The following is a 26,794-nucleotide window of genomic DNA, read 5'->3' as shown; positions in this document are numbered from 1 at the left end:
CGCTCTGCATCTAGTCTGGTGTACTGCAGCGTCTGTTGTGGCTATAAAGTGGAAGCTGGAGTTGCCTCTCTGGATGCAGGCCTGGCGGGTGATAAGGAGACCAAAGTTTGTCGAGTTACCAGGGTCTCCTTCTGAATGTTGGAAAAAAAGTTCAACGGAAAGGCAAGCTAATATGGTCAGAGCCAGCACAGCTGCAGGAGTTGCGAGAAAGGTATTGTGGTGTTTCACCATCTACCTATCAGAACTCCAAACCAGGTATTTTGTCAGGGTTTATTCCCTTAATCTTTGCCTTTACCAACAAAAATAAATAACATGCCCATGTTACACTGTTTCCTGAAATACATATGCAATAATTCATAATGTTGAGTTACAATAGTTTATGATTTTATTGACGTCCTTGTCAGGAAGTGAGACAAGATCAGGTCTGTTTTGAGAAACCAGATCACTAGAATAAGTGCACTCTAGTCTACAAAAAATGCTTGAACATTCTATTGAGCATCAAACTGATGCTCATGCACTTACACTGATCCTTTTAAAATTTATTACTTACTATATATATATATATATATATATATATATATATATATATATATATGTACATTTGTGTATGTGTGTAAGAAAATTCTCTAAAAGTGATATGATGATCTTCTGAAGATCTTGGTAATTATATGTTTATTCCTGGTTGTTCATTTTTGCATGAGTTACATTGAATTCTTTTTGTTTTAATTCAGCAAAGTAAAATATGAATAATTACTTGGTTTTGGGAATTTTAAACACCATTGTTTACTATATATTTCCCCTTAACTTACTGTTCTGGTGATATAAAAAAGGTATATATAATTTTTATTCCACATCTTTCATTATATATATATATATATACACACACACACACACACACTTTTTTTCAGAGTGTTTTCTAATGTTCATTTTTGCCTTTTATCATAACAATAATGTAGCTAGTAGATTTATTTATTTTGAGCTGCTTGAAAACTCGAAGGAGGATAAATAAATAAAATGAAGAAAAGGATTTTTATGATGGTGTTTTTTTTTTGTGTGTGTTTTTTTAAATGTAATTTGATGGAAAAACCTTAACTAATGAAGCTTGGGGCAAATATCTAAAATATATTTCAAGAAGGGACAGAAACAATCGTTTGAAATAAAGATATTTTCTTAAATACATATATGTATATGCAAAGAATCAAGTTGATATGCTCATATCCTCATTAATCACTGTATGGGCTATGAAATCAAAAGCAAAACAAAAGAAAGGAAAATGGCAAGACTTACCAGACACATATAACATTCTTCATTAGACTTGTTTGGTAATTCGTCTGAGCACTGATACTTTTTGAAGAGTCGATAGATCAAGAGAGAGCCAAGCCCTAAGCCAATTCCCAAGACGCACAGCAGGCCAGCTGCTTTGGCTGAAGGACAAAAAAAAAAAGATAAAAATGAATCCATTATATAAACAATAAAATCATGCATAATAATAATAATAATAATAATAATAATAATAAATATTAAGAAAAACCCTTGAATGTGGAGAACAATACAAGACAATATAACCAATAAACGTTACAGGGAATGAAGAACACTGAAACTGCATATCTACAAGTTCTACACCCCCCCCCCCCCATCATGCATCCCCCCCATTGTTTCATCGTTCCCCACAATAAAAAAGTGATACCAAAGGGCCGAGAAGGGTCAATAAGGACTGAAAGACCGAGGAGGGAGTGCCAACCAGACCTCGGCTGGACAAGCGCAAAGAGAACTGGGACCTTGGGGAGGCTGAGTGCCACTCAAATTCCAGTATAAAACAATGGCCACTACCAGCGAGAAATCAATGGTAAGCGGCTGTTGCGATAATGCAAATTCATTTGAAAATGCTATCGAAGGAGGTGGAGAGAGCTGGACGTCTGGGGAGACTTGTTGTCACTCAGCTTCCAGAGAACACCACAGGTTTCCAATCAGATCGTTTGTTGACTTGTGTGAAAGCTCCATGTGAGCCAATAATAAAACATTAAAAATTTCTCCCTGTGACCCAAAATATGAATCTCTCGGGTCAGATTATTTATTCGTCATCAGCAAAGTTAATGCCATCCAAACTTATTAACTTAGAATTTTTAAGTTTTATCTGGAGAAAGGTGAATACTCTCCCCTCCCCATGTTAAGAACGGCTTTTTAAATAATAACGTAATTATTTCAGCACAGATCACTCTCTGCATGAGTACCATTATTATCATTATTGTTGTTATTATTATTGTTGTTATTATTGTTATTATTATTATTGTTGTTATTGTTATTATTATTATTATTATTGTTATTATTATTATTATTATTATTGTTATTATTATTATTATTGTTATTATAATTATTATCATTATTATTATTATTATTATTATTGTTGTTGTTATTGTTATTATTATTATTATTATTATTGTTGTTGTTATTGTTATTATTAGTGGTGGGACGATTAATCGGAATCAGAATCATTAATCGTAAGAATCGTGTATTTCCTCGGGGGTAAATTCGCATCGTTAAAAAATATCTTAGATTTACGCTTCTTTCATTATGATTCTCTTATATTTTTAAATTGAATTGTTTGTTTGAAGTGAGATTAATGTTGTTATCGCCGAAACTGGAGACGCCATTTTATTTCACACACCTGTCGTTAAAAGTCACGAGAGAAATCAGTATTTTAAACTATGATCGAAATTAAAAAAAAATAACAAAAAATTAAACTAGATATTAATTACTTCCGAAAAAAAAAACTATGAAGAAAAGTAAATAAAGAAAGTGAAAGAGAACATATATCTGTAATTGTTTAATTGGAAATGTTTCGATTTAATTAATGAAAACGGAAAGTTTTTCATGAAACGTATATATATATATATATATATATATATATATATATATATATATATATATACTAGCAAAAGTACCCGTCGTTGACTGGGTTAAAAAAACAGCCTACAGGAAATGGACTCTGATTTATGAAAGTATGATAGGTTATGAAAAGGAAGGGGTGTAAAAGATAGCTTCGAATTTGGGGGTATCAAAACCAAAGCAAAATATAATGAAAGTAAAAATAAAATAGATAAAAAAAACATAATTTATTATACCATACCTGTTCACACTGAAACACTTATCACAATATTCTGTGGATCTATATTAAAAAACCTTGTTAAACTTTGTGACATATTTCCATTCTATGGAGGTCAGGCGCGAACGAACACCCCATAATTTTATTATACCATATTTCTTCAAGCTGAAACATAATTATCAAAGTATACATACGCAGATAGATATGAAAAGTCTTTATTAAAGTTTGTGCCTATTTCCATTCTATGGAGGCCAGGTGCGAACGCAGACCCCACAATTTTATTATACCATCCCTATTTAAGTTAAAACATACTTATCAAAGTATTATTATGTACATCTATATCAAAAACACTTGTAAACGTTTTTTTTTAATTTTTAAATTTTTTATTTCCATACTTTGTGGACCAGGTGCGTACGCAGACCCCACAATTTTAATGAATCATCATTATGCCAGATCAAACATACCCATTCCTGTGTCTCGATACATCTTCTATCATTATATGTGATCAGTTTTTAATAACAGTCAACCATATAGGAGCCTATTCGTGACCAGTCACACACACAGACGTTCAACTTTATATTATAGACATTATACCTAAGATATATATTCTTAATTAAAAACAGAAAATGAAAAGGACATATTCATAATTTTCTAAACTGGGTGAGCGCCATTTGAAAACCAAAACATTTACTGTATAAAAATGTATCAAAATATAATTGTAAAAACATTTATTGAAAAGTTTGCGTAAGAAAATATAATTTTAATAAAACAATTTTGTAATGAAAGCAACATTGGATTTTTATAAAATAGTTTGTTTTGTTTTTGTTTTTGTTCGAACAAATAAATAATTTTAATGAAACATTTTTTTTTAATTAAAGCAACTTCGAAGGGTCAACAACAAATTAATTTAAATGAAACCGAAAAATCATTATCTAGTTTAATTGTGTTATTTATTTCGTGCTTCTGTCATAGTTTAAAATACTGATCTCTCCCTTGGATTTCAACAACAGGTGCGTGAAATAAAATAGCGTCTCCAGTTTCGGTGATAAAGTGTAGAAATACCAAAACGTCATAGAACTTTTCATAACATATTTAATATGATGTACAAGAATTTTATTAACTATTTTAAGGTAATCTTTATTTATCTTAATGAGTTTTCTCATTCCATCACATACATAGGCGCTGTCAGACAGATATATAAAACTTTGGTAAATAAATTAATTATTGACTCGATATTTGTGTCCCTTTCGCTTTTGGTTTGGTTTGGGTTGGTTTGGGTTCGTGGTTAATCGCCACCTAAACTCCAATCCTACCAAAAAATTCTTTACAATCAATTTTTATTTAAAATTAAAAAATTATTTTCTAAAATATTTTGTTTATATATGTTTACATTTTGTTTTTAAGTAAAATCAAAAAATTAATTTTAAAAATATTGTTTATATTCATCTTCATTCAAAAGGGTTAATTTTCGGTAGCTTCACCGGTTGTTAACCTAAATTTTCCGAATGTCAGAACGAGGCTCGTCTGCGGGACCTACTTATCTCAACTTGACCAATTACCAAAAATTTAAAACAAACCCATAACTCATTTTCCCAAACTTACCGTGTCAAAGAGAGAGACGGGCGAAAATAGTAGCCCCCCCCCCCCCGAGAACCCCGGCGAAAAAAGTCTTTGCTGGACATACAAAAGCATGCGCATCCATTTTGCCTTGAATGAGTCCCCGGTGGAATTTCCACAGGTCCCGCTAATATAATAATGATTTCAAAAGTGAAAAAAAAAAAAAATGTGACTTGGCCGCCATCAGCTAGAATCAAAACCAAAACATACTGATTTCCAGCCTTGTTCATTAGCATATGACCTAAATCCAAATAAATTGTTTAAATTATAACTGTTAATTAGTGCATGTGCAGAAAGAAGCGGAATTATTTGATTCACTCTAGGCCAAGATCAATATATTATTTTTGATTTTGACCCCCCTAGTTAGGTGTGTCAGAAACTGACCTTACGAATGCGTGAAAAAATATTGAATAATTTTACTCGTCTTTCCAAGCTTATAACTACTCGAAAAATGTAACTCAAACCCTATTTTTTTTTTTCAATTAAAGGAGCAAGGACCAAGGTTTTATTTAAAAAAAAAACTAACAAAAAAAAAAAAACGTGTTTAAAAAAAAAAAAAAGGTTTTAAACTTCGGATTTTACAGATTAATTTCTAAAAAACACTTCTTTATTTGTTTTAAATTTGAATATATAATTTATTGATCTTTTATCTTCAATTTGTGATATATAAAACCTTGGTGAGTAAATTAATTATTTACTTTTTAATAGACATTTCAAAATGGGGTGGGGGTAAATTTAAAAAATAACGTTTGTCTAAAATATTATATTCGGTTTATTGGAAAGAGCATAAAATTTCACATTGACCCTGAAAATATCGTAAAAATTGAATCAATAGAAACCTTTTGATAGAATTTTAAAGTTTAAAAATTGAAAAATATTTAACTCGTAAAATTCAATTGATTTCATTACGTAAAAAAATAGCTGCATGGAAGCGCGCCAGCACTTTGTAAACACTGTTTTTTTTTTTAAATAAAAATAATATTTCTATTACTTTTTATACAACTTTAATAGTTTATTTTGGAAGTATAATCCATAAAGAAAATAAACAACCCACTTTTAAAAGAGAAATTACAAGTTTTTTATATTTTATTCGCAGTTTCGTGTTAGGGGTGTCAAAAATTCACCCAAAATTCTGATACACCTACCTCTTAGCAGCTATTTTTACCGGCTAAAAACCAAATCAAAAGTGTTCCACAAGTCCAAATACCTTATATATTAAGTCTTAAATCTGGAAACCAAAAATTCAAAGAGGAGTTTAATAGAGATTTTCTGCACAAACACACACAGGCAAGGTCACTTTTGTATATATATATATGTACACACACACATATATACACACATACATATAAATACATGTGAGTTTGCTAGAACTGTTTTATCTTAAATCATGCACATTGTAGAAAATATGCATAAATAGAACTGGACCTACCACTTACATGAAACCCTTCATCTAATAAGAAAACAAACAAAAACAAAAATGATTGACAACACTGGGTTACCCTGCTATAATATATATATATATATATATATATATATTTTGTTTTCTTATTAGATTAAGGGTTTCATTTAAGTGGTACGTCCAGTTCTATTTATGCATATTTTCTACAATGTGCATAATTTAAGATAAAACAGTTCTAGCAAACTCACATGTATTTATATGTATGTGTGTATGTGTGTATATATATGTGCGTGTGTGTATATATATATAGTCATACACATACGGCATAATCACGTTGACACACCAGTTCCCATCAGATCACTGAAGTTAAGCAATGTTGAGTCTGGTCATTACTAAAATGGGTGACCAATTTGGGAATTTAAGGCGCTGTATGTAAGAGGACGTCGACACCTCCCTGCAAAAAAGTTGCAAAAACCTAACATCATCATCTCTCCTAACGGGGATATACATGCGACTGGGGACCGCTTGTGAATTTCATACTCCCATGAAACTTCCTCCTTCAGAGGAAGCTGGTTAAACCCTGAATAGGGTTGATGCTAACTGCACATGCACATCCACATACAGTACTGTTTCGCTGTTTCACAGCTCATCAGTATATATATATATATATATATATATATATATATATATATATAAATAAATAAGTATTTTCATCTTTTTAAAAAATATGTTTTGTGTGCATTATTTAAATTAACTAACAATAATAAAAAAAAAATGGTAAACTAAAACTCACTACGTCTGTTTGTCTGTCTCCATTTTTTTAAACTGTATCTCTTCTGAGACGGAAGGTCACAGAGTAATGTGAGGTGGTTCAATTGATTGCATTTTTTGTGGATCGTTTTTTTTATGGGTGTTTACTCACTTAAAATAGTTGTTAAAGGGTTAAAATTGAAAGAACTGAGAACTTGGCAAGCATAAGTCGACTTAAACTGTTTTTCTATACATGTGCAAATATACATTTGTATGTTGATCTTAGTTTATTTTTAGCTATTTCTTATCAAACTGACAATGGCTTATTCGGTAACGTCTCAGGCTGGAGCGCTATAAATTTTGGTTTCAATTTCGATTATATCTGATGGCACCCAAGTCATTTTTATTTTTTGTTACTTTTAAAATCATGACTATATATTGGGTACTATATAATATGAAATAATAGATAAAGAATTGACTAATATATATGAAATCTGCATAAATTAAAATATTATATTTAGACATTTTATGACCAGACAACGCCAGGTGCTCCCTGTAAGTAATAAAATAGCTTAATTACTTGAACAAAAGAAGCCTTTCTTTTATTGTCTTTTATTTTGCTAAAGATTAGAAGAATAAAAAAAAAAAACAAGAATGTGAATAATATTTGCGTTTGCAATTAATTTTAGTAATTATGTTTTTTATGATAATGTTTATTGTTTGTCTTGCTGATGAAAAAAATAAGTCAAAACGAAGAGTTTAATTAATTTGAAACAATAACAAGGAATTTTATTTTTATATATAATTGTCACAGCTAGTCTCAATACAAATAGTCATAATACTTTATCAACCATTATGTCTCCATTTCAATATTTATATGCATAAGTAGCTGTGCTTTTGCAGATAATAACTAAGGGAAGTAATTCAAGTATCAGAAGACGCACCGCCTTCTAAATTTCAATGTGGCAATATCGTAGTACTGTCAGAGCTATGCCTTCTGGAATTCTGGTTCCTGGCAGAGTTACTCCTGGCAAACAGATATTAGGGCCACAACAGGGCTAACAGGGCTATAGTGACACTTCAAGGAGTCAACATTAGGATCCATGATCTTCTGGTCGTCTTTCTATCTGTGGGAACTAAGGATATGTTGAAATTACAAATTCATGGAGTGAGGCTAACATCTGCTTTCGCATATATGCAACTACCATTCCTCCTGTGTGCTCTCAGCCAAATCAACTGCTTAACTTTGCTGCTGTGGAGTCAGGAGTCAGGAGTGAACTTCAATCTTGCTGGTAGTTCATATACACACACACACACACACACACCTTTTAGCCTGTTAAAAACAGGCAAAAGTTATAGACCATTTTCAACCAAGCGAAGAGTTTATCAGAAATGTCTATGCAGTGTGATGATGTATGGAAGTGAAACCTGGTCAGTGAGAGTTGAGGACATGTGCTGCATGGAGAGACTGATAATAGAATGGATGTGTAATGTGAGTCTTAGAGACAGATTTAGTCTTGATGACCTCAGAAGAAGATTAAATTAGGATTAGGACAATATAGTATATGTGCAGAAGAGTAAACTTTGATGATGTGGTCACTTTGAAAGAATGAAAGCGTTCTTAGATTAGTAGATGCAGAACAGTTGAGGTAGCAGGGTCAGTTTGTAGAAAAAGGCCAAGGAAAACATGGAAGGAAGTGATAAGGATGAACTTGAGAGAAAGAAGGATAAATAAAAGCCTGGCCAGTTATTTTGTATGTCTATTTCTTAAAGCTGATCAATGCATGCCAGCATATAAAAATGACATTAAACTGATGATGATGATGATGATGATGATGACGACAACAGGTAAAATTAATTTTCCCGGTGCAAAACAGTTTCATAACATGTTCATGTTCCCTTATGAGGATTAAAATCAAGATATAATGCTACTAAACCACATGTCTAGAATCCTTAGCGTTAAAGAATGACAAATAAAACAAAAAGTAAAACGTCATAATGAAAAAGACCTTTTGTTTTTGTGAACATGAAATAATGAGTAAAACTTTACACCAGTAGATGCTACTAAGTTGCAATCTTTAAACATCTTTTATAATCTTTGTTTTTAACAAAAGGTTGTTTTTTTTTAAACAAAAAGGTTAGAATATAAAATATTATTGTAAATTTAAATAAATAAATAAATAAAACAAACCTCACATTGAATTAAAGAAATATCGATCATAATGTTCACACTGACAGAAAAATTTAGAAAAATTAAAGTAAAAATAACATGCAGCTGTTTCTTTACTATTAGTCCCCCCCCTCTCTCTCTCTCTCTCTCTCTCTCTCTCTCTCTCTCATACTAACTGGATCATTTAGACTTGCTATTATCATCCAGATTTTTTTTTCTTAAATAAGCTGCAGGGCCGAATTTTTCTTTAACGCTTTTCTGATATAGTAGAACTGGTATGAATAATTAATGCCTCATTGTTGTCCTGGCTATGCCAAGAAAATAGCCAGGACAAGAAAGTGAGCCATGTCTGTTTTTTTTGTTTTTTTCTTTCATTTTTTTTAGTTACACTTTCACCGCAAACAAGGCACAGTGCCATTTTGATGTTGGGGCTACTATTTGGGATATAATTGGCAAGGGAGCTGGGCAGCAAGATGTCTGTTTACATTACACTTGAAGTTCTGCATCTCAGTACAGTCAGGGAAGCATGAACCCAGAAGGGAATTCCAAAGTCTAGCAGTCTGATGGAAGAAACTATTAGAGCATCTGGAGATCTATACTGTGTAAGGGTGGGATTTTGCTGCTTGTCAAGGATATTTACACATTGGTTATGCTAATGATTAGTTTTCCTGACATTCGATTCAATATAAGCAAGAGTATTTTGCCTATTCAGCAAGTCAGTTTTCCGACTGCTCAGGTCTAGTCAGTTTCTGTTGTATGAACGAACATGTTTTTCATGACTTGTAGCCTTTGATTCATTCATCTGTCCATATTTGCTCGTTAAAGATTAATCGACCTTTGGCACCCTGTTCAGTCCGTTCATCTTATTTTTAGGCCCGGAAGTTACTCAAGAATAAGATTTAAGGAGATGAACAACACCATCGGAGGATTGGAAACAATGGGTGAAATGGGTAGAATTTGATTATTTAAGAGGATACCACAACAAGTATTTGTTAACATTGAACTTAAAAACAATGTTGTAGTTAGTTGGTAAGCAGCTTCATGATATGAGGGTTGTTCCAAAAGTAAAGCCTCCTATAATTATTTTAATTTGAAAAAGTTGAAGAGCTATGAAGACAGGAGTTGTGCTTAATGGTATGACTCCTGCTTTCATATCTCTTCAACAAATGACTTTTTGTGCTTCAGAATTTATTTTTCTACATAGCCACCACTATTCTCAATGCACTTTTGCCAGGAATTCAATGATGCATCTCTGCTTCTGACATGTGTACAAGGCAGCGATTGCTTACACTATCAATATCTCCAACAGAAAGATGAAACTTTCAAGTCATGAATGCATAATTCAGTTATCATAACAATGCAATTTGCAATCACCTCTAATCCATTCAGGCAGAATAAAAAATAGCAGGCATTACTTTTGGAATATTCCTCGTGTTTAGTTGTGGACGGAGGAAATTCTAGGAAAGAAAGATTTTTCATGGAAGTTCCGTTTGGTTTTAGGTACAGAGAGAGAGAGAAGGGGAAATCATTGACAGTGGTTGTTGCTAGACAAGTTCTTGCTGTGAGCATTTTGCAGGAGGGAATCAGGGATTGGAGGTCACTCAAGCACCTACCATGAAAATAAGGATAGAGTAGAGAGAGACTACCAATGCTACTTCCAAGACAAATGGGCAAAAGAGATCTCAAAATTGATTTTGCACTCTGTCAAGACAAGAAACAGTGCTCCGAGCAACACCATCTCGCATTGGAAAACAGTACTCCATCTGGCTTCTATACAGGTATAGGATTGGAACAGAAGTTTGGCATTTTCTGGAGTAATTTGTGGGAATGAACAAACAGTACTTTGATCCAATATTACAATCTCAAGTCAAGAATGTGTTTGTTTGTTTTGTTTTTTTTAAATAATTCTGCACTGCTGTGAAAAAACTAAATCAGTCAATTATCTCCCTTCTATTGTATCTAAAAACCGAGACATAATGTCAGAGTAGTATGTGTTCAAGGTAAAAAAGAAAAGAAAAATGAGTACCTGTTAAGATAAAAATAAATTTTAATGGAAAAAGCATTTATCGTTTTGTCCCAATGGTGCATATGTGCTTCTGCAGTTGTATGTTATGCTCTGATGATTCCCTGAGCCAACTCTTAGCTTATGGCCCAACAACTAAAGTATAAGTCCTAGTATTGAGAAATATTATGAGAAAGGAAGATGGTGTAAATATTAGACCCCCCCCCCCAATTTGGATGTCTAGGATTTCCGCCTTGTGGCTGGTTCCCTCCTGTTCTGTATGCTACTGCATTTATAAAAATATTATCAACAGCTTCATTTTTTTTGTTCTTTAAAGCAATAACTAATTTGGTACATCCTAAAATTATCGGCATAAGTGAGCTCTCCTTTATTCCTGTACTAGTTGTGTTATTAATACATTTCATAGCTAAAACGTATTTTTATGAGTGTGGTGTTTGGAGGTGTGTGTTAAAAAAAAAAGTGGTAGTAGGCAGGTAGGTTCCAAGCCTGTACAGCAAACAAGGAAAAGTATGTAAAAAAAAAAAAAAAAAAAAAAAAAAATGTGACGTCTTTGCCGTTGTGTCCCATCGCCAAACCGGAAGTGGCAAAGGTTTAAATTAAGGCTAGTCAATCGAAAAGAGAGGATGATTTTTGAATATCGGTAAAAAAGCGACCACTCCCTGTAGAAAAGTGCCCAGTTGAGGGTGAAGGAATTAATGTTTTTAGTTAATTTTTCGATAGTTGTCGTCTGAAGTGTCAAGCTTCAAAACGATACCGATCTTGTGAAAATCCGTCGCCTCTTTTGAAAGTTTTAGACGGACATACAAACATACGTACATTTAAACAGACAGGTGAGATTTATATTATACATGGGTTGAGAGAAAACAGAGATATAATACAGTAGAATCTCGGGATATAGCATTAAAAATTAGTAACAAAATACGATACAGTATATAATACACATGTATATAATCAAATAACATTATAAATAACACTGTAATCAGGGGCCGGAAAAACATTGTATTCCACATCGCTACCTGAAAAAAAAAAAAAAAAAAAGTATCCTAGGACCATCGCATCCCTGGGTTCTACTGTAAATAGCTTCATCCTTAAAATATTAAAAAATATAGAATGAAAAAATGTCTTATTATGTTTTTGTTCTTCAACATGCAGCTTGCTCCACCCTGTGCTCCAATTGTATCACCAATATAACAAACTCTGGAATATTTATTTTAAACTCGGGAATCTGTATGGATTTCAAAAAAGAAACCCTTTATTTAATTCATGCAGTTTATACACTGACAGAGACATTAAAGAATAACAGCCAAGATGCGAACAGTGCAACATTACGTGGTGTTATACTTTACTTTAGTAATTCATAAAAATAAAATTGGAAAGAAATAAATAAAAATCCGGGTCGACATTTTTTTTTCTTCTTTAACAAAAGTTTTTATTACACGTTACTCTCCCGTCTCGACAACACTTAAAGAGTCTCTCGCTGTCACATGTCCATCTAGTCTTGATCGCATTTTTCTTTCCTCTGACTCCATGCCGGCCACAGATAGGTTATTCTCATCCTCGACTTTACACGTCTATTTTTTTTATGCACACTTTTCTCTCTCGACCACATGGTGCATTTTTCTCCTTTTTTTCTTCTTCACATGCATACTTCCTAATTTGCATATGCGCGGTATTTTGGCTACTGCTGCTAATCTCTTCGCGAGCCACCCATCCCTCACTGCTGATGATATTTTGCTACGTAATCATGTATACTATATTACAACAGTTGTCCAAATAATTCAAATTATAAGAATACAACTGTCAAATTTCCACAGACTGCACTAGTTAATAACAGCACAAATGAAAAAATACTTTATGGAGTAAGCTTAAAGCTAAAACTGTATAAAAAAAAAAGAAGGGCAAACCAGACGAGTACCTGCTGTTCGGTTAGAAATAATTGTTGATATTAAAGACTTCCTGTTTTGGATCGCTTACTCTTCTGGTTTGCCAAGCTTTGTCTTAATTTTCATTTATTAATTTATTTATTAAATTGTTAGGTGAAAGTACAGAATAGTTAACGATGCCTCCCCCTCTCATGTTAAGAATAGCTTTTCTAAATAATCTTCTGTAGTTTATTGACCGTGCTAAATTAAGGCTATTATTTAGAAACCCATTCTTAACATGTTGAGCAGTGCGGTCTTTGTTAACTATTCTGTACTAAGCATTTAATAAATAAATTAATAAATTTGTGAAATTGAAACTCTGACCGGAAGTTATATTACAGATGAGGTTCAATATTAGGAACTAAATCTGACCAAACACCGTTTGCTGTTGACTGAGTCGAGTACTCTTCTGGTTTGATGAAAGAATAAGATAAAGTGAACATTTCTTCGTATTGGAACTAGTTTTAATAGGGGAGGAGCTATTGGGTAGGGCTTCCGGTTTATACAAAGGTAAGGCCGGATATTTCCGGTTAATTATGCGTGTAGCAATCCTGATCTAAACCCAATGTATTTTGGGTGCTATTTTCTTCAGTGATATGTACACGATAACAAAACTATTTGAAATGTGTTAACAAAATCTGTTGTTTAGAGTTTGTTGTGAAAAAAAAAAATCGAATTAATCCCCTTTGTTTATCTCATCCACCCCCAAAGCTCTCGTAGAAACAGTCATATACTGTTGTCTACCAGTAATCGGGATTAGGGTAGGGTAGTGTCGATTCTTGCATAAGACTGGAGTGAAAATAGAATGTCTGGTTAGCTGCAAAGGTAAGAAATATGGTCGCATGTTATGTAAACATTACGTGATCTTCACTTGTGTGATTTAGTAGATGTGAAAATATAAAGAAGGAAAAGAAGAACTAAAGAGAAAGAGGAGAGAAAATGGAAGATAAGGGAAAGAAGATACGAGGAGTGAAGAGAAAAAATAAAAAGCAAAAGACGAGAAAGCTAAAAGAAAAAGGAAGGATGAAAGAAAAAGGAGGAAGATGGTTAAAAAATGGAAGAGAAGGTGAAGAGGGGTAAAGGAAGAAAAGAAAAGGCGAGAAAGATAAATAGAAAAGGATGGAAAGAGGAAGAGAAGAAGGATAAAGAGGAAGAAAAGGAGATGGAGAAAACAAAAGTAAATTTTAAAAAAGAAAAGAAAAAATGAACAAAAAGAAATAAAAGGATAAAATGGACAATGACAAAAAAAAGGGGAAAAAGAATAAAACAAAAAGTAAACGAAATAAGAAACAAAAAAAAAGAAAGCATTAAAAAAGGAGAAAAAAGAGAACAACACTAAAGAGAAGATAAAAAGAAGAAAAGGAAAAAAGAAAAATAAAGAGGAGGAAAAAGGTATGGGAAAACTGATAGAAAGAAGAAAAAAACGCGAAGAAAGAGAAAAGAAAGAAAGAAGAGAAAAAGAAGGAAAAGTAGACATTGATTGTTTCTTAAATACCAAACGCTATTTTTAACTTCAAACACACATTCGCAACACAGAATCTCTTGAAAACAACCGCAGAAGTTTTGGCACTGAACATTCATTGGCTGGAATAGAAACAACACACCCACTTAACATACATAACAGCCTGGGGGACACTTTGAATAACGAAAGAATAACAGATACATTACCAAGAAGATCTCTGACACTTTCAATGCGTCCCGTGTCCAGCCGAGATTGGTGGATGGACACAAGGTAAATAGACATTAAAAGACTTTGAAATGAGTTTGGTACAAGAAGCTTTCGGTAGATGTTGTAGAGAAGCGAGGCCAGCATACTAGATGCAGCTGAGAAGCTACATCTGTTATGGGGGCCTCGATCTATGATGTGGTCTTAATCTGACAGGTAGGTAGAACGCATTCTGAGTTGTGGGGTAGTAGAAGGTATACAAACAACAGGTGAGAATTTAGCATTCTTAGTTAGGCCAGCCAAACAATAGAAACGGAAGTCCAAATAAAAGATGCAGAGTCTGAGAAAAATAAAAAATAAAAAATGGTAGAAGGATGAAGAGATGATAAATATTGTCGCGAGAGATGAATCCAGAAAAGGGAAATGAAGGAGAAACTGTAATCTCTATCTCTACTATTATATAAAAGGAACTTTGTGTCCCTGTGTCTGTGAGTTCGTTCCCTATGGACTTGAAAGCAGCTGGGGCGATTTTTATAAAATTTAACACGAAGGTACTTTATGTGTCTGGCAGTGTTTTAAATAGATTTTGTATCAAAATGTTTTCAATAAGTATTGAGAATCGAAATAGTCCGATGAAAGAAGCAATAGGCGATTTCGACCTTACACAGCCTAACATCACAAGTGCATTTGAGAAGTTTTATTAACTCGCAAGCTGAAAGACTCGACATAAAATAAACACTAGGTTCTTTGATATGACAGGGGTGCGTTCAAAATGAATGTTTCTGTTTAAAGTACAATTGCACCATGATACTTGACCTTCTCATCTATAATATAAATCTCACCTGTCTGTTTAAATGTATGTATGTATGTATGTTTGTATGCCTGCCTAAAAATTTCGACAGAGGGAACAGATGTTCACGAGATCGGTATCATTTGAAGCTCGACCATTCAGATGACAAATATCGAAAAATTGGCCCAAAGCATTAATTCCTTCACCCTCAATTGGGCACTTTTCTACAGGGAAGGGTTGCTTTTTTCGCTGATATTTTCAAAAGTCATCCCCTCTTTTTGATTATCTAACCTTAATTTAAACCTATGTCACTTCTGCTTTGGCGATGGACACAACAGCGAACATGCCACTTTCTTTTTTTTTTCATGTTCTTTTCCTCCTTCGTGGTATAGGTTCAAGCCTGCCTGCCTACTACCACTTTTTTTTTTTTTTGCTCAACACACACCTCCAAACTTCAAACACCTGAGCAACGCTGGGCAGCCAGGCTACTTTTAAACTTAAATTCAAGTCATTATCACCATGCAAGAAATAAATCCAGGCATATAAAATCAACAGTACGTTGTTTGATATGACAGGGATGTGTTTGAAATTAATGTTTTTGTTTAGAGCACAGTTAAACCATGACATTTGACTTTTGTATTTTAAACTTTAATTCAGACCATTATACATAAAAATAATTTTATAAAATCAACAGTTGGTTTCCTTACAGTGCAATATAGACTACAATACATTGTGGACTAAGTCACTGTGGAGAGGCATGTGAAGTTTCCTCCCTGTGCACCGTGATGGATCTCTAATTAGAGCATGCAATCAATCGATTTGATTTTAAAATAAGCGCTTTCACCGGTTTTGATGTAAATAAAAATATGATCGTGTAAAACATTTGATGATCATCTTTCAATCTTGAGCAACGTCAGTTCTCCCTGCTAGTTGTTGATATGGCTGATGCACAGAGACAATCAAAGTGTCATAAATGAATTAAAAATAAAATTTAGCTCATATGATTTATTTAGTTTGGATTATTCGCATTACCATTGTTGTATATAATATCAAGAAAATAAGAAAACGACAATATAAAACTATATACTAACGCATATAGATTTGTTTATTTAATAAAGATGATATATCAATTAAGGGTGTAGGATAAGTAAACTCTTTATACCATGGTATTTCAAAGCCTAATGCTTCTCATCAGAAGAGAAGCAGTTCGGTAACATATTAGGAATGCAGCGTCTAGCAATAGCTATATTATGGGCAAAATAAATGTGCATGAGAGGAGAATGGTAATATATTGAGACTATTGGAAGAGGGAAATGGAAGAACTACAGTGATCTATACGATAGAGGAGGAACATGACTTTTTTATAAAATGAAGGTAGGTGCATACCACATATGCCATGGTGGGTTCAATATATGTGTGCCTATCGGGAAGAATATAGAAGTTGTGATTGAAAGTGGATGTTTATTTAATCATATGTAGTTATGGGTTATAACTATGGAAAGTGTTTATTTAAAATAGGAGACTTATGCTAAGTCTGTATATATTAGAAGGGGTATCGGAATAACAACTTAGTATTTAAATAAAAGCCAAGTACGTCCAAGGATGGAATACTGTTGCCATATCTGGGCAGGAGCTGCCAAAAACAGCCTATCATGCCTTGACAGAGTACAAAATAGACTTCGTGGCTTAGTAGGGGATGCCCTTTTCTCTACCCTGCAACCCCTCTCTCACAGAAGAGACGTTGCGAGCCTATCCTTGTTTTATAGTTATTTTCATGGCAGGTGCTCGTCTGAACTCCAATCCCTGGTCCCCCCTCGCCAATCTTTCACGAAAAACACCCGTCTAGCTGAATCCACTGTGAAAAATTTCCGCCACTCTATATCTGTGCCTAAATCAAAACGCGGATTCCATGAACAAAGCTTCTTTCTTAGAACTGCACGCCTGTGGAACTCTGTTCCGTCTGCCTGCTTCCCTCCGGACTACAACTTGGATGTCTTCAAGTCTAATGTTAACAAATTCCTAATGAACCGCCCCCTTAAGTAAACACTCCATCAAATCTCCACACTAACGTAATGTACTTGCAATAACCCTTATCCCTGAGTGGCTTCCGGGCCTTGATAAGTGGTGATCACTGTGTAAAAAAAAAAAAAAAAAAAAAAGTATAAATAATTAGAAATAAGTAATATAATAAAAGAATAAAGTAATGTAATAAAAGAATAAAGTAATATAAGCTCCAAACCAATTTGTTGAGCTTTGCATTATCCTGAAAAGTCTCCTCTTAAAGAATCGATCTTATTCTTTTAACTACCCCATACGTATATATATATATATATATATATATATATATATATATATATATATATATATATATATATATATATATATATATATATATATGTTGTCAAGGATTGAATGAGGATTGGAAAGTGTACCACATTTCCAATATTTGTATTGTCATTGAAATTGGCGAAATTGCTTACTTTTCAATCAAACTGATTGACTGCTTGCTCTAGTCGGGGACCCACCACTGTGCAATTAAAAAATTAAAAAAATTAAAAATTTAAAAAAAATCGGTCAAGTCGTTTCAGTGTCCATAAGAAACGAACTTACACATACACAGATAAAGTATCTTTATATATATATATATATATATATATATATATATATATATATATATATAAATAAATGTATAATGATCTATAGTAATAAGTAATAAGATTGTACATTTAAAAACAAAAATAGATTTAAGGCTCCTAGAATTGTCCAAGGTGTAATTGATAAAGCACTTGTTAAAATTCAGTTGTAAGTGACACTATACTGGAAGTTGAAGGTTCAATTCTCATCGTGGGCAATAATTACAATATAATTGCAAATTAATTACCCGGTCAAAGTTGATGCAACAAGAGCATACTCCCTTTCATGTATTAAATAAAGCATTCAGTTTGAACTTCTGTCCACATTCTTGAGTTCAACAGAAAGATTCCCATTCACTAGAATTGCCAGGAAAGGCATGAGCCCACAATTTCCCCAAAACTGAGTAAAAATATCAATCTGTGCTCAATTAATTGTATACAATGAATGGTTGAAAATAGTTGAACGGATTTCAATATTAAACAACAAAAAAGTGGATATGGCATTTAACAGCTAAACAGATAAACCAAATTTCCACAGGAAAGAGAAGTTTGTTTTGCAGCATGTCAACACTTTTTAGGTTATTTAATAATGAATTCAGTAATTTTCATAAAAGTGATTACGAGTTCTTAAGATTGTCAAGTATTTGTTCAACAGAGTTTGTTGTCCATCATGTAAATCTGTTTCATGTCATGTCCAGAGCGGATTTAATTCAACACATAGATGGAACCCTGACAATTATTACCATCGTGGGCCAGAATGATCTTGGGAATAAATAATACTAGGGGATGACTCTAGACTTTTTAATGCTCCAAAATTGTGTCCTCATCAATGGATACAGTTTTATGTCATCATACCTAATGACATCGCCAAACACCAATGTCAGAAAAATCTGCCTGAGCATTGTCCAGATGATTTCCTCAAAATCAACCAAGCCACCAGGAACTAAATCTTTACCCAAAACAATTACACTTGCATACTGATTGGAGGGGTGTAGAATAAAACTGACACCGATCAGCACAAAGTGCTGTAATAGTTGATGTGTTTAAATTTTTCTACAGATTATCCACTAATAGACCAGAAGCCCATCAGAACTCAGAGAATGGACTTGCTCATCTGAAGATAGTCAAACATCTTAGCCTCCTTATAAACTGACTTTTTAATGTTTTTTTTTTTTTTCAATTTATTTGTTTGTAGCACAACTAGTTAGACAGTTGAACACTCATCACTAAATTCAATAACATCAAGTATTACCTAGTTTTAAGCAATCATTAACCTACTAATAATGCATAGACATGTCCAGTTTCTCCATTGTGTTTCGAATTACAAAAAATAAAGATAATGTTTACTTGAAAAAATGACAAGAGAACACAATGCCAGCAGATAAAACAGACATTCAGAAAATGATAAAGCTTAAGAGCGATCTATTCAATGGAGCCATTGTTTTTTCTTTACAAAAGATGTCACTACTCGAGAATAAGGGTTAATTAGTTTGTCAGGTGGACGGCAACATAGACACCTTGAGGATTAGTAACAATGGCTAAAATGGGGTAGAATTTGATTATTTAAGAGGACATTCAACAAGAATTTTTTAGCATTAGACTTGAAAACGACTATGTTGTAGTCAGCTTGCAAGCAGCCCCATGGTATTGTGTTTCCATATATAATTCTTGTTAAGAAACTTTACTCGTGGAAATTCCATTTTAGAAGTTTTAGAATAAGTCGGGGAAACAAAAAAAAAATATGTTGACATTAGTATGATGATAATAACATAGGACGGCCCCTAAAAAAGAAAAAGTCACCTATGTTAACAAAACTATCCTTTCCGCAATCCAACTATATTTGGTACAGAAGATAAACTTCAGCAGGTGAATGACTTGTCCAGCATGTCTAATCCTTGAACATCGAACAATCTTTGTTTTATCACTGTTCAGTTATATGGTGGGACACTTTGGTTATCGTCTCATTAATTGAAGGTGTGATCCGGAATGGGTTTCACATTAACCCTATGATTTTTATCTATGGAGTTATCTCAAAGATAATGTCTATCTAAACAATCCTTGAAGAGGGTCATCACATTCCAAATCAGAATGGTGCCAAGATAAGTGTTTGAGATATTGACAATTTCGTATACTTCATTTTAAGATATGCATATTTTTTTTTTTTTTTTTTTACACAGTGGTCACCACTTATCAAGCTACTCAGGGATAAGGGTTATTGCAAGTACAGTACGTTAGTGTGGAGATTTAATGAAGTGTTTACTTAAGAGGGCGATTCATTAGGAATTTGTTTACGTTGGACTTGAAGACATCCAGGTTGTAGTCAGGTGGGAAGCAGTCAGACGGAACAGAGTTCCACAGGCATGCAGTTCTAAGAAAGAAGCTTTGTTCATAGAATCTACGCTTTGATTTAGGCACAGATAAAGAGTGGGGGAAATTTTTCACAGTGGATTCAGCTAGACGGGTGTTTTTCGTGAAAGATTGGCAAGGGGGGACCAGAGATTGGAGTTCAGACGAGCACCTGCCATGGAAATAACGATAAAACAAGGATAGGCTCGCGTCTCTTCTGTGGGAGAGAGGTTGCAGGGTAGAGAAAAGGACATCCTCCACTAAGCCACAAAGTCTATTTTGTACTCTGTCAAGGCAAGATAGGCTAATTTTAGCAGCTCCTGGCCAGATATGGCAGTAGTATTCCATCCTTGGACGTACTTAGCTTTTATATAGATAGAGAATTGCATCAGTAGTAAGATATCTTCTGGAGCAGTAGAGGGATCCCACCATCTTTCCTGCGACCTTGGCAACAGACTTGATGTACATGATCCATTTCAGATTAGGAGTAAAGGACAAACCCAGAAGCTTGTCAAAACATGGGGCTTCTCCTAGATAAGAGCCATCCATTTCAATTGATGCCAGATGGGGATCAGAGCGTTGATGATGTAAAGATAGGAGTTTGGTTTTAGATGCATTAAAAGTAATCAGCCACGTCTTCCCCCACTGAACCATGCGCTCAAGATCAGAGGAGAGAGAATCAGAGAGAACTTTATCGTTGAACGAGGATAACAAAGATCATAATAAACAATCAGAAGTGCTGTTTGTTATAGTTGCAGGTGGTTAGTAGTTCCTTGGCTTGCAAGGCCACTTATACAGTTCAACATACAATACTTAGTATTCCCAAATGGTCACCCATCTAAGTAGTAAACAGGCTCAATGTCGCTTAACTTCAATGATCGTATAGGAACCGGTACATCAACATTATTAAAATTAATATACATGCATATCTAAAAAAAAAAAACATGGTGATTGTTAAAAGTGGTTATCACATTTGAGATCAGCACTCATGTTTATATTTGTTTAATTATCGTAAATTTAGACAGAGTTGTTGCTCAGGAGAGATAGAGAAAAATTCTAGGCTATCCACAAGTATAAAAGTCTAATTCTCATAAGGAACTGTTTTTTTTTTTTTAAAGAAGACCATATCAAAACAATAGATAAAACCTGTTTATAAGAATAACTGAAGCAAGAAACTGTGAAAGTTATGCTTAACATGTTTATGTTCACCTGACCGAAAAAAAAACAAAACAAAACAAAACAAATTCTTTTGATTCAAATGCCACAATACAAAAAAATTCTTTTGTATAACAACTCTTCTAGTGACTTAAATTTGTTCTTTAAATTTTCCCTGGCGCTGTTTGAGCTACAAGTTGGCATTTTAAAATGTTACGAGGTCCCTTCAATAAGTTTCCAAACATTTTGTACAGGCTTTTAAAATTGTCGCAGACTCTTGAAAATTGAGCATGTTATTGCTATACATGAGATGACAAATTTTTATGATTTTAGGTTCACATGAACAGCTACAGCAAGAATTGGAATACTTTCTAGTAAAGACTGATTGTCACAGCTGGTGAATTTAAAAAATGCAATCTTAATGTGAGGACACTTTAGAAGAACGACATGCAACAAAATTTTGTTTTAAACTTGGAAAACATGCCACAGAAACGTATGGAATGCTTCAGACTTTTTGAACCATCTTGCATGAATTGAGTATCAGTTTTTGAGTGACATAAGAGATTCAAGGAAGGCAGGGAGTCTGTGAAGGATGATGAGAGGTGTGGGAGGAGTAAGGAAGTCATAACTCTAGTTGATTGGCCAAATAAAGAATTTCATGGATAAGGACCACCATATGTATATAGAGACAATAAGTGCACAGTTTGATGTCAGTGTGGGAACTGTACACACAATTATTCGCAAGGAACTGAAGATGCGGAAGATTTGCATGAAGTTTGTCCCAAGGGTGCTCAGAGAAGATCAGAAAAAAAGAAGTTGTCATGACAGCAAGAAAATGATTGAGTTAATCAATTCAGATTCCTCAGTTCTTGATGCTCTGATGACCTACGATGAGAGCTGGATCAACTGCTATGGCCCAGAGTCCAAGAGACAGAGTTCCCAATGGAAGCATGCTGGCTCTCCCAGACTCAAGAAGACTGAACAGAGCAAATCCACCAAGAAACTTATGATGATATTTATTTTTGACAGCACGAGCATGATCTTTGCCATTTTTAAGTTATGAATAAAATGTTGCCAATATTTGTGTTTTCATGCATATGTAATGGGAGGCAACTCTCCAAGGTTGAAGGGAGCTAATAATATCAATAATGCATTTATCACTGAAAATTTTTTTAAAAATAAAAATTATTATAAAAATTGATAAATGATAAATCAGAATGTAAATTCAGGCAGGTTGGTCCTTCAGCCACAACATGACTTCAGAAATCAAGGCTGTATCATCTGGGAAACGCTTTCCTTTCAAAAACAACTTTATGGCTGGGAAGAGGTGAAAGTCAGAGGGTGCAAGGTCAGGAGAATAGGGAGGATGGGAGCAAGATTTCATAACCACACGCCCATGCTTCTGATCTGACGACATGCGAGTTGTGGACAGGAACATTGTCCTGCAGGAGGAGGGTACCCTAGCTGATCTTGCTCCGCCTCTTGATTTCGATAGCTGCCCTTAATTTCCTCAAAAGTGAAGCATAATAGGCTCCTGTAATTGTGGTAGTCTTTGCCAGGAAATCTGTCATCACTAGTCCATCCTGGTTCCAGAAGACTATGAGCATGACCTTGCTAGCGGAAGGCTGCACCCTTGCCTTCTTTGAAGGTGGTGAGTCCAAGTGCTTCCACTGCATTGACTGGGCTTTGGTCTCTGGATCATAGTGATGGACCCAGGTTTCATCCTGTGTAATCAGTCTTTTGAAAAACTTTGACTCATCTTCTTGGCACATCTCCAAATTCATCCTCGAGCACTCGATGCGTTCTCACTTCTGGAATGGTGTGAGCAACCTGGGAATCCATCTGGCAGGCACCTTATGCAGATGCAAATGGTCATGAATAATAGTTTACACAGACCCTGTACTAATCTTGACATCTTGGGCTATTTGGCAAATATTAATGCGTCGATCTTCGAAAATCGCGGCCTCAACTTGACGGACAGATGCCTCATCAATGGCAGAAGCGGGTGGGGCCAGGTCTGGGAGCTGTTTCCACAAACTTCCGGCCATGTTAGAATTCACAATGCCAGCATTTTACAAGGTCATATGATGGGACATTATCACCATAAGTTTCTTTCATTTAATCAAAAGTCTCCTGTGGTGTGTGTCCTTTCAAATACAGAAAACGGATCACTGCTCGACATTCAACAGGCTCCATTTCACACCTGAAAGTTCAAACACCTGTAAAACAGAAACCACAATAAGTTTAGAGCTGTAATTTTGCCACATAACCCGTATAAATCATTGCACATGCAAAATTTCAGCTAGATCAAACAACTGGAAGTGTGTCAAGGGCATTACTTATTGCTCGCCCCTCGTATATATATATATATAGCTTCCTTCAGTCTTTACAGACTATGGATACTCACTGTATATACGCATTAAATTTTTGTAGCAAGAGTTGCACAATCCTCAACGACACCTGTCCTAAATCGACATTGTTGAATACCAGTGGCAAGTGGAGGTTCAGGACAACTGGAAACAATGCGGATAAGCCTAAAGCACATACAGTGCTTAGAATTCCTAAATGATATCCAATCTGGTACGAGCCAGTCTCAACGTTGCTTAACTTCGATGATCTGACGAGAACTGGTGTGTTAACATGATTATGCAATATACATATATATATACATATATATATGATTAGTTTTTTTTGGAAAAAGAATTCCAGCAGAGTGCTCAATTAAAAGAAAAATCCAAATTTTAAGAGCGTATTTATATTTTGTGTACAGAAAGTTGTTAGTTGAGACAGATCATTGGTACCGTCAGTGTATAATCATATATATATATATATATATATATATATATATATATATATATATATGAATATACAGTGATGATCATATTTATTGGCACGGTAAAATAAAAGTTAAATTTTGTCTAATAAATTCTAAAAAAGGGATTAAATTAAAGAAAATAACAAAGTATATTATGTATTTTTAACTGGCCTTTCCGATGCAGCAATCGGATTTTAGAAAAAATAAATAACAAAGGAACAACAAACATAATTGCAAAAAAACCTTGTTCAAAATTATTGGCACGGCTTTGTTTTTCTTTTAGTATCAGTATAATATCAATCAATCAATTTCCGGTTTACGTGCTTTCTGAACTTTTTTATAGCCATATTATGCTTGTTTAACGCTAATTCAGTGAATAATTTTTTTCAGATAATTTTTAGATAGCGATTTATTTAAACTATTATAAGTGACTAAATTATAATTTTCAATCGCCATGGTTAAAACTAAGGAACACAGCGAAGACGTCAGGAAGCTTGTTGTAGCATGCCATACCAATGGGGAGGGCTATGATAAGATTTCAAAGAAGCTAAACCTTCCCAAATCCACTGTTAGAGCCATAATAAACAAGTTCAAATCGCAAGGCCACGTTATGAGTTTAGAGGGTAGAGGGAGAAAAAGGATTCTTTCCCCAAGAGATGAACGGAAAATTGTTCGACAAGTAAAACAAAACCCAAGGATCTCTGTTGGGGAGATTGTTGATGAACAGAGCACCTCTGGAGTGAATGTATCTCGACATACAGTTGGTAGAGTTTTGAAGAGAGCTGGTTTAAAAGCATGTCGTCCGAGAAAGACTCCCTTATTGAAGCCTATGCACCTGAAAGCAAGGCTAGCCTTTGCAAAACGTCATATTGATAAAGATGTTGCATTCTGGAAACGTGTTCTATGGACTGACGAAACGAAAATAGAGTTATTTGGCCATAATAAAGTGTCTTATATTTACAGAAAATCTGGCGAAGCTTTCCTGCCTAAGAACACCATACCCACAGTGAAGCACAGTGGAGGCAGTTTGATGTTTTGGGGATCCTTTGCTGCCTCTGGACCAGGGCGACTTGTTAAGGTCACAGGTAGCATAAAAAAGGAAGATTATGTTAAAATATTGGATGAAAACCTGAAAGACTCTGCTAAAGAGCTCTCACTTGGTCGTCGTTAGTGGTTCATGCAAGATAATGACCCAAAGCATTCGGCTAAACTGACTAAGAAATGGCTTGAGGACAATCATATTAATGTTTTGGAGTGCCCATCACAAAGCCCAGACCTTAATCCAATTGAAAATTTATGGAGAACATTAAAATTGAGGGTAATGCAAAGGAAGCCTAAGAATCTTATTCAATTGGAGGATTATTGTCAGGAAGAGTGGGCTAAAATTACTACTGAAGAGTGCAACAACTTGGTTGTAAACTATGAAAAGCGACTGAGGAAGGTAATCAAGGCCAAAGGCTATACAATTGATTATTAAATAAATCGTGCCAATAATTTTGAACAAGGGTTTTTTGCAATTATGTTTGTTGTTCCTTTGTTATTTATTTTTTCTAAAATCCGATTGCTGCATCGGAAAGGCCAGTTAAAAATACATAATATACTTTGTTATTTTCTTTAATTTAATCCCTTTTTTAGAATTTATTAGACAAAATTTAACTTTTATTTTACCGTGCCAATAAATATGATCATCACTGTATATATATATACATATATATTCATATATATATACATATATATGAATATATATATATATACATATGAATATATATATGGATATATATATATATATATATATAAATATATATATATATATGGATATATATATATATATATATATATATATGGATATATATATATATATATATAAATATATATATATATATTTATATATATATATATATATAAATATATATATATATATAAATATATATATATAAATATATATAAATATATAAATATATATATATATATATATATATATACATGAATATATATATATATGAATATATATATGGATATATATATATATATTCATATATATATATATATATAAATATATATATATATATATATATATATATATGAATATATATATGGATATATATATATGGATATATATATATATATATGAATATATATATGGATATATATATATGAATATATATAAATATATGAATATATATATATATATGAATATATATATATATGAATATATATATATATATATATGAATATATATATATGAATATATATATATATATATATGAATATACATATATATATATATGAATATACATATATATATATGAATATACATATATATATATGAATATACATATATATGAATATATATATATATGAATATACATATATATGAATATATATATATGAATATACATATATAT

General features: G+C 33.4%; 1 protein-coding gene and 1 pseudogene across 7 annotated transcripts in view; one reads left to right on the top strand and one right to left on the bottom strand.

Moving 5' to 3' along the window:
- The window catches only part of LOC145303550 (uncharacterized), a 553,816-nt gene that overhangs the window by 301,890 nt on the left and 225,132 nt on the right, over window positions 1–26,794 (bottom strand). For 6 of the 7 annotated variants that reach the window (XM_080145051.1, XM_080145052.1, XM_080145049.1 and 3 more), the window contains one exon: window positions 1,288–1,424. In XM_080145051.1, coding sequence (XP_080001177.1) covers window positions 1,288–1,424 — 137 coding nt within the window. Of the gene's footprint in view, window positions 1–1,287; window positions 1,425–14,652; window positions 14,826–26,794 lie in introns of those variants that run through there. The other variant, XM_080145050.1, reaches the window with a different exon arrangement.
- LOC145240441 (5S ribosomal RNA) lies at window positions 6,436–6,554 on the top strand (annotated as a pseudogene).

The sequence above is a fragment of the Euprymna scolopes genome, chromosome 19 (assembly GCF_053919585.1).
Source record: "Euprymna scolopes isolate OS-2025 chromosome 19, ASM5391958v1, whole genome shotgun sequence".
In the NCBI taxonomy this organism is placed as follows: Eukaryota; Metazoa; Mollusca; class Cephalopoda; order Sepiida; family Sepiolidae; genus Euprymna; species Euprymna scolopes.
The sequence above is the reverse complement of the archived record's forward strand: the minus strand, read 5'-3'. Positions and strand labels throughout refer to the sequence as shown.